The 9,285-nt window shown below is 43.2% G+C and overlaps 1 protein-coding gene across 1 annotated transcript; it reads left to right on the forward strand.

Annotated features, from left to right (window-relative positions):
• The first annotated feature begins 381 nt into the window (after positions 1-381).
• On the forward strand, positions 382-5,929 carry dpt (dermatopontin). Its single transcript, XM_058072726.1, has 4 exons — positions 382-736; positions 3,343-3,468; positions 5,142-5,249; positions 5,329-5,929. Exons 1-4 carry the CDS (start codon positions 453-455, stop codon positions 5,393-5,395), a joined length of 585 nt encoding a protein of 194 aa, XP_057928709.1. The 5' UTR covers positions 382-452; the 3' UTR covers positions 5,396-5,929.
• The last annotated feature ends 3,356 nt before the right edge of the window (positions 5,930-9,285 follow it).

The following is a 9,285-nucleotide window of genomic DNA, read 5'->3' on the forward strand; positions in this document are numbered from 1 at the left end:
ACTTGTGGAAAACTGACATAGCTGCTTTGGATACATGGAAATGTCACGTTACAATAAGTGGTTGCAGGGTCCAGTTACTGGTTTACTGTCACGTGTTCCTTTTGTCCAACAAAACAGTTTATATAGACGCTTTGAGAAAGGGGAACACATGGCAAAGATTGTTAACACGTGAGAGAGTTCACACTCCAGAGCCTAGTAAAGCATGACGTCAATATTTGAATTGCATGTCATATCAAAGTTCCGGAGTTTTTAAGGTGCCCCCCGCCAGTCATACTGACACTTGGCTTTCTTTTTGCAGTGTCCACCTTAAAATGTCCCCTCATCTCATGTATATGGCAGCTGGATGCCAAACATCTGGAGCTTTTTTTTTGTGGGGCGGGGGGGAGGAGGAGGGCTTTAAACCCAGGCAGCTGTGAGTTAGCGGGCCAGACAGACCGCTTCCTTCCTTCGACATGAATCCCGCTCTTGTGGCTCTGGCCTTGGCCCTGCTCGCCTCAGCAGCGGCACAGTCTCAGGACCACCATGACCACCAAGACATGGGTTGGGTCAACGGCTACCGACAGAGCTTCAACTTCCAGTGCCCGCATGGTGAGGTCCTGGTGGCCATCAGAAGCTACTTCAGTCAGAAGGATGGCTCGGACCGATTGTGGACGTTTGAGTGCCAGCCCACGCCTGAGGGCCTTGGCGCCCCCACCGACTGCTGGTGGGACGACATCAACCGTGGTGGGATGGAGTGGTAGGTACTTCTTTAACCTTTCCATAGAAGAGTAGTAGAATTTGTCTGTACGTTTCGTACCTTGAACTCACCTTTTTGGAATTTTGCAAGGGTCACTATTAGCACACAACAAATAGTGTGCAGTTTGTAGTTGTGTGAACAAAACATTACTGTTGCAACAACAATGGCAAATAACGCTGATACTTTTATGATCGAGCCTTGTTTGTTTGTGTGCTAGCTGGCGCCTTTGTCCTGTTTACTTGAGGGAAACAATTTGACTCTAACAACTAAATGACTAAACTTCAACATAAAACCTGTTTACAAGTTTTTTGCAAGCACCCATGAGTCACTTTGTCAATTACCTGCAAGTTTTTTCGAGCACCAGTGAAGCTAAGAGTTTTTGTCGCTTTAGCCAGTGAAACTTGTGTCTTTGTTGAGTACTCATGAGTCAATCAAAATCTTGGTCGCGTACCCTTGAGTCTGTGAAAGTCCAGTCTCTGTCGAGTAACCATGAGCCAGTGAAACTAGAGTCTTTGTCGAGTACCGGCGAGTAGTGAAACTGGAGTCTTTGTGAAGTACTCATGAATCACTGAAACTCTAATCTTGGTCGGTGAAAATGGGTTGTTGTTGTGTACCCGTGAGTCAGTGAAACTTGGGTCTTCTAGTACCTGTGAGGCAATGAAACTCCAGTCTTTGTCGAGTACCCATGAGCCAGTGAAACTAGAGTCTTTGTCGAGTCCCGGTGAGTAGTGAAACTGGAGTCTTTGTGAAGTACCCATGAATCACTGAAACTCAAATCTTGGTCGGTGAAAATGGGTTGTTGTTGTGTACCCGTGAGTCAGTGAAACTTGGGTCTTCTAGTACCTGTGAGGCAATGAAACTCCAGTCTTTGTCGAGTACCCATGAGCCAGTGAAACTAGAGTCTTTGTCGAGTCCCGGCGAGTAGTGAAACTGGAGTCTTTGTGAAGTACTCATGAATCACTGAAACTCTAACCTTGGTCGGTGAAAATGGGTTGTTGTTGTGTACCCGTGAGTCAGTGAAACTTGGGTCTTCTAGTACCTGTGAGGCAATGAAACTCCAGTCTTTGTCGAGTACCCATGAGCCAGTGAAACTAGAGACTTTGTCGAGTCCCGGCGAGTAGTGAAACTGGAGTCTTTGTGAAGTACCCATGAATCACTGAAACTCTAATCTTGGTCGGTGAAAATGGGTTGTTGTTGTGTACCCGTGAGTCAGTGAAACTTGGGTCTTCTGGTACCTGTGAGGCAATGAAACTCCAGTCTTTGTTGAGTACCCATGAGCCAGTGAAACTAGAGTCTTTGTCGAGTACCGGCGAGTAGTGAAACTGGAGTCTTTGTGAAGTACCCATGAATCACTGAAACTCAAATCTTGGTCGGTGAAAATGGGTTGTTGTTGTGTACCCGTGAGTCAGTGAAACTTGGGTCTTCTAGTACCTGTGAGGCAATGAAAGTCCAGTCTTTGTCGAGTACCCATGAGCCAGTGAAAATAGAGTCTTTGTCGAGTACCGGCGAGTAGTGAAACTGGAGTCTTTGTGAAGTACCCATGAATCACTGAAACTCAAATCTTGGTCGGTGAAAATGGGTTGTTGTTGTGTACCCGTGAGTCAGTGAAACTTGGGTCTTCTAGTACCTGTGAGGCAATGAAACTCCAGTCTTTGTCGAGTACCCATGAGCCAGTGAAACTAGAGTCTTTGTCGAGTACCGGCGAGTAGTGAAACTGGAGTCTTTGTGAAGTACTCATGAATCACTGAAACTCTAATCTTGGTCGGTGAAAATGGGTTGTTGTTGTGTACCCGTGAGTCAGTGAAACTTGGGTCTTCTAGTACCTGTGAGGCAATGAAACTCCAGTCTTTACCAAGTACTCCTGCAAAACTGGAGTGAAACTTGACTCTTCGTCGGGCACCTGTGAGTCAGTGAAACTGGAGTTCCGAGTACCCGTGAGTCAGTGACACACGAGTCTTCACTGGGCAGTGAAACTCCATCCTGAAGTGAGGACATGTGAGTTGGTGAAACATGCACCCATGAGTCATTGAAGCTGGAGTTTTCGTCGAGCACCTGTGAGTCAGTGAAACTTGAATCTTCGCCGTTCATGATTTGACCATGTCAAGCTGTAAAGGGTGTGAATGAACCCTGAGAAAGCTGGTTTCCACTGTGGAACGGCATGTAAAACACATCTGACATGGGACTTGTACTGTAGCCTGCCAGAAGTTTTGAGCATTAAAAAAGCCATCAGACAAGGAACAGGATGACTTCAGCGTGAAGAGAATGTGTCCTCTTTTGATTTACTGCCAGTTGCTCCCACTGCACAGATTCAAAATCTTTCCTTATTAACGCCACACCTGTTGCTGCTGCTGTCTGCTTCCATTTACACTGCTGGAGACGTCCGCCTGCAGGGAAACCACCCCGCTCTATGAGCTTGTATATGCCGTGGGCCCATGGAGGCCATGTTTCCATGACAAACGTCTGCACACGCTGAGGCTCCCCCTGCTCCCGCATCCTATTATTCCCTGGATGTGCCACTGCGACAAATATAAAATGCAGGAGCCAATAAACACAATGGTATGAAGGGAAAATGCATGTATTTGAATTGATGCACCTTGTCTTTGCAGGACGTCCACATGCACCCGTAACGGCCTGGTGGCGGGCGTGCAGAGCAAGTACTTTGACAGCGTTCTGGACCGGGAATGGCAATTCTACTGCTGCTATTACAAGCGCCGCTGTCCTTATGCCTGCATGTATGTCACATATATAAAATTAAAAAACAATAGAAAAACAAAATTACATTTGAACTAGGACAAAATACAATTGCATGCACATTGCATGCATATTTTAATGCATGCAATAGACCTGTAGACCTGTTGCATTTTTGAAACTAAATATAGTACCTTTTTATGGGCTGCAGTAAAAGGCCAAATGTGCATTTTAACTGCATTTTATCCTGAAAATACAATAGCATATTTGAGAGAGTATATTAAACTGCACATTTTAAAGTGGCCTTTTTTGTGGTCAAACAAAAAATATAAGGTAGTTTAATTGTAGATCTATTGTATTGTTGAATCAAAATACAGTACTTCCTTACTACCTTTTCATAGGGCACAATTGGCCATAATGTACATTTTAACTGTATTTTGACTGTTAACTGCATTTTAACCTGTAAAATACAATCGTTACTAAATGTAAGTTGGCTTAAGTTACAGTAAACCAAACTGTATGTTTTGGAGTGTCCTTTTATTGTGGCCGACCTAAGTTTAACAATTGTGTTAAACTTAAGTTTAACAATTGTGTTGGGCACAATAAAAGGACACTCCAAGCCATGCAGTTTGGTTAATAAGTTAGGCCAACTTAAGGTTAACGATTGTGTAACATGATTTGAAGTGGCCTTTTATGCAGTTTTACATGCAGTTTGGTTTACTGTAACATGTTTTGAAGTGGCCTTTTATTGTGGCTAACCTGTAAACACAACGTTAAACTCAAGTTGGACACTCCAAAACACGCAGTTTGGTTTACTGTAATATGTTTTGAAGTGGCCTTTTATTGTGGCCAACCTGTAAAACACAACGTTAAACTCAAGTTGGACACTCCAAAACATGCAGTTGTGTTTAACATGTTACAGTAAACCAAACAACATGTTTTGCGGTGTCCATTTATTTTGGCCAACCTGTAAACCACAATGTCAAACTCAAGTTGGACACTCAAAAATATGCAGTTTGGTTTACTGTAACATGTTTTGAAGTGGCCTTTTATTGTGGCTAACCTGTAAAACACAACGTTAAACTCAAGTTGGACACTCCAAAACATGCAGTTGGGTTTAACATGTTACAGTAAACCAAACAGCATGTTTTGGGGTGTCCATTTATTGTGGCCAACCTGTAAATCACAACGTTAAACTCAAGTTGGACACTCCAAAACATGCAGTTTGGTTGACTGTAACATGTTTTGAAGTGGCCTTTTATTGTGGCCAACCTGTAAAACACAACGTCAAACTCAAGTTAGACACTCCAAAACATGCAGTTTGGTTTACTGTAACATGTTTTGGAGTGGCCTTCTATTTTAGCCCACCTGTTAAACTCGAGGTGGTCACAATAAAAGGTCACTCTAAATGCATTTCGGTTTACTGTTTTTTTTTAAAGGAAACTTTTGTACTAATAGTACTAAAGTACTAATTGTACTTTACAGGTTAGCCACAATAAATGGCCACTCAAAAGTGTGCAGTTTAACTATTGTATTTTTAAACCAAAATACAATTTACAGGCAAATTTGGCCTTTGACCAATAAAAAGAGCTAGGGTTTGGGGGGTAGGTATTCTATACCAAGGAGTATTCTTTCCTCTTATGCATGCTAGCAGCACATCAAGAGTTTTTTTTAGGTACAGATGTGGCACAGAACAAACCTGCGATGCTTTTTGCAGGAAGACCAACGACATTCCGGAACAGTACCATGAGGAGGCAGAGTTGGTGGTTCCAAGCTACGGCTACTTCATCCGAGGAGCTCAAACCACTTTCAGCGGGGTGCTGAGGTCTGATCTTGACTTACCTCGCTGGTTTATGGTTAGTTTTGCCATGTTGACAGGATGTTGTCTCGGTCTTTCCTTGCAGGGATCGCCAGTGGAAGTACATTCTGTGCAGGATGACTGACTTTGACTGCGATTTTGAGAACTTGTAAAGGGGCATTGTTTTGCTTTCCGGAAAGACATCTGTATTTACTCGTTTACATGTGATTTTTAGATAACGGTTCCTGTAGTTTGCTGACAAGCACTGGCCTGTACAGGCCTTATTTACTCGCATGCAACATAGAAACACAGTCATTAAGTTGAAGTCTTCCAGCACGACCTGAAAGGGGTTTTCCAAAGCAACACATTGAATCGGTCAGCCTACATCACATGACTGTCATGGCCGTAGAAAATGGTCGCCAACATTTTCATGCATCACAAAGCCATTCAGCAACAGCATTCAAGCATTCGTGTAGGAAACCTTCAAGGAGACTCATTTAGGATCAAGGAGTGGCAAATACCAACTTGGTTTTATGATGACACTGTGTGAAACAATTAAAAAGCCCCTTTCTCATTATTCACTGTTAGCTTTTCTGTCTTCAATGTGCCCACACCATACAAACGACACAGTTGGAATGCATTTCAAAACATCCTCTTAAAGATACTACTATGTACTGCAAGAAACTAAGCAATATTAAATGTCTAAAATCAAGGCACAAAACACCTACATTTGACTCAGGATATTTGTTTTTCCATGTTGGACCAATTTGCTTATTATCATAAGCATAATATATACTAGGCGGCACGGCGGTCGAGTGGTTAGCGCACAGCTAGGAGACCAGTGTTCAATTCCACCCTCGGCCATCTCTGTGTGGAGTTTGCATGTTCTCCCCGTGCATGCGTGGGTTTTCTCCGGGTACTCCGGTTTCCTCCCACATTCCAAAAACATGCTAGGTTAATTGGCCACTCCAAATTGTACATAGGTATGAATGTGAGCGTGAATGGTTGTTTGTCTATATGTGCCCTGTGATTGGCTGGCAACCAGTCCAGGGTGTACCCCGCCTCTCGCCCGAAGACAGCTGGGATAGGCTCCAGCACCCCCGTGACCCTTGTGAGGAAAAAGTGGTAGAAAATGAATGAATGAATGAATAATATATACTACAATCTTGAGAAATAAACAAAATACTGCAATCTGCCAACAGAGCAACGTTTGACTTGCCTAAACACTTTTGACCTTCATTTCAGATATTGAGTCTTCAGTAGTAGTCTTCAGTAATATTATTCATATCATCATTCAAGTCCAATTTTGCTCCATGTCGTGTTTATTAGCGCTATTGCACTCACTAAAGCTTCTTCCTGTTTACGTTCCTTCCACCAATAAGATACAATGGTGATGTCATGTGGTATGAACATGGGTGTTGTACATTACCGTACCAGGCAAGAAAGATGTGCCAATGTTTGACTGATGAAATACAGTAGTAGTTATGGAATTTTACTCTATAAATATTGACGTGTCTGCTAATATTCACTTTGTATTCTCAGGAAGTTGAATCAATTGCAAGTGGACTGCTCAGGTTGTCTTAGAAGACGTTCCTGAACATCATGCACAAAGACTATATAGGATAGCTCTTTTGTGAAAACAGTGAAACCGTACTCGATCTAGGGGCTACTGTTACCATAGAGACTTCTGATACACCATCCTCTCAGATTAGAACTGTCCTATCTAGTCTTCTATCTAGCATGCTGCTGAGATTCAAGGCCAAACCTTTTCTAAGACGACCTGAACAGTACAGCTGCAATTGATGCAATTCCCTGAGACCCATTTTGGGTCCTTAATCTGACTTTGGGAAATCCTGGTAGAGTTGAACCAAAAGGTCCAAAAGGTCCAAAAGGTCAGTTGAAAACCAAAGCAAGTTTTACATGCAGAAGATAAAGTGAAGTCATAAACAGAAAACTGGTTTTGTCAATTATACAAAAATGCGGGCTTACAAAAATTCCATGTATTTCTTTGTCTTTCCGATGCAACTTTTCCGAAATCCTTTGCCAGCGTTCCTGCTGCAGCGTGTGGTGTTTCCCACGTGATGTGAACTCACCGTGTGTTGGGAGCAACTATGGAAAAAATGAAGAGTCCCAAAGACAAGCCGATGCTTTGTTCACGCTCTCACGCTTGTTTAAGGCGGGACCGGCTCGCTCTCACTCCATTTAAGTGGACTGGGGGATAATGGCCGAGTGTGCTGGCTAAGGGTCCGTGGGCTCAGCAGGCAGCCTGGAAGAAAAGAGTGGCGGGGTCCGAGCCAGCTCCTTTCAGCGTTGTTTGTTTATGGCAGCTGCTGTCTTGAGGCTCAGGGCCAAACGCCACAGTCCCCTGAGCCACTGGCCCATGGCGAGCCACACGCCTGCTGAGGCCTCCCACCCCTGAAACCTTCCGTCCCTCAGTGAGAAGCTTCTCCTCCAGTACAGAGCGACTTCTTTTTGGAGGTGAAACCATGCCCACGCAACATGAATAGTGTCTAAAACAGGGGTCTCAAACTCGCGGCCCGTGGGCCAAATGCGGCCCGCGAGACGCTAGTTTGAGGCCCCCACCTTGATACCAAAGTTTAATGTTGAAATGACAACTTAAAGCTGTGTGCACACCGGACACAATTAACATGATTTTGCCCCGCCCATACTGTTACCATACCCTGTTACCCCGCCCTGTTTTGCTTTGGATTAGCAATGAAGCTAAAGGGTTATGACGCTGGGTACAAATAAATGCAGGAAATGATTTGGAATAAAACGGAAAATACACGTCAAGATAAAGCATCTCATCAAACATGTTAAAGTTACGGCGCTGCTCCGAGATGGAACTAAGTACGATGCTAACTTGCTAATTGGGTAAAATTATTAAGTTTCATTAATGTTCATGTTAAAGGTTAAATAACTGTTAATACTGTACATTTGAATCTGAAAAAAATCATTTCTCTACCAACTGTATGTGGTTTCTTACGTTTTTCTTATTTGCTGTTTTATTATTATTTTACTTATTTATTACTGATTGATTGATTTATTGTCTTTATTCTTAATTTGTTTGTTTATTTTTTTAATCTTATTTTGTGTATAGAAAAATTAAAAATTAAGATATTTGAGAACAGTGGAACGTTTTATCAGATATTTTGGTGTGGAAAACCGGAACCAAAGTACTGAAAAAGATTTTGACATTGAAGATTTTTTTTATTGATTTTTTTTTTCAGTTTTTAATAAATGCGTTTTGGGTTTTTTTTGAAAACCTGATGCGGCCCGGCTTCACCCAGAACCCCCAGGTAAATTGAGTTTGAGACCCCCGGTCTAAAAGGTTACTTCCACCAAGCACAAGAGATTGTTTTGATAGTGGTTGGTTTGGTAGATGCAAAAACTTGATACACATCTTGAGCATATTGGATTGTGCAGGTGCGCCTAATAATAAAGTCAAATATTGTTTTTTGGTTTTCTTCTGGTCCCCGGCAGCCAAACGTTTGTCTTTATGCTTCAACGCTGGCCGGCAAACATTCTGTTCTCATGCCGTGAGCTAGCGAGAGGCCATGTTTGGACACGGGGAGGGAGAGCCCGAGTGGGTCAGCGCCGTGCGGCTTGACCCTCTGACCTTTACCCCCCCCAAGAGGGGCTGCCTGTTTATTTTAGGGATCCTTTGGCTGCTCTTGCTGCATTTGGCCTCAAAAACAGCTGCCTCCTCGTTTCTCTCACATGCGACAACAAGTGCAGCTGTGGGCCAACCCGGACGCTTAGAATCCAGTCACAACAAAGTCCAGCATCTGGGTTTGTTGGCCTTTATTATAATTAGGGATCCTCCGATCGATTGGCCGCAATCCATAAATCCATACGTGTGACGTAGGATTGCCAACAAAGTGACGCGTCTTGTATTGATCTTGACACAGACTACCGACAAATCGATGCAACCAATTGCTGTTTGACTATTCTTGGATCTTTGTTGACACAATTTGCCAGTTTGTCACTGACTGTACCGTAACAAAGAAGTGGTTAGTTTTGAGCTCATTTTTTGGAATTCTTGGAATTGTCTAATCCAGGC

This window comes from Doryrhamphus excisus, chromosome 5 (assembly GCF_030265055.1).
Source record: "Doryrhamphus excisus isolate RoL2022-K1 chromosome 5, RoL_Dexc_1.0, whole genome shotgun sequence".
Classification (NCBI taxonomy): domain Eukaryota; kingdom Metazoa; phylum Chordata; class Actinopteri; order Syngnathiformes; family Syngnathidae; genus Doryrhamphus; species Doryrhamphus excisus.

What these genes read in the sequence shown, in the direction of transcription:
- dpt (XM_058072726.1), top strand. Translation starts at nt 453, where the DNA reads ATGAATCCCGCTCTTGTGGCTCTGGCCTTGGCCCTGCTCGCCTCAGCA. An exon ending in AACCGTGGTGGGATGGAGTG is followed by an intron (nt 737 to 3,342) that starts GTAGGTACTTCT and finishes TTGTCTTTGCAG; the next exon opens with GACGTCCACATGCACCCGTA. An exon ending in CGCTGTCCTTATGCCTGCAT is followed by an intron (nt 3,469 to 5,141) that starts GTATGTCACATA and finishes TGCTTTTTGCAG; the next exon opens with GAAGACCAACGACATTCCGG.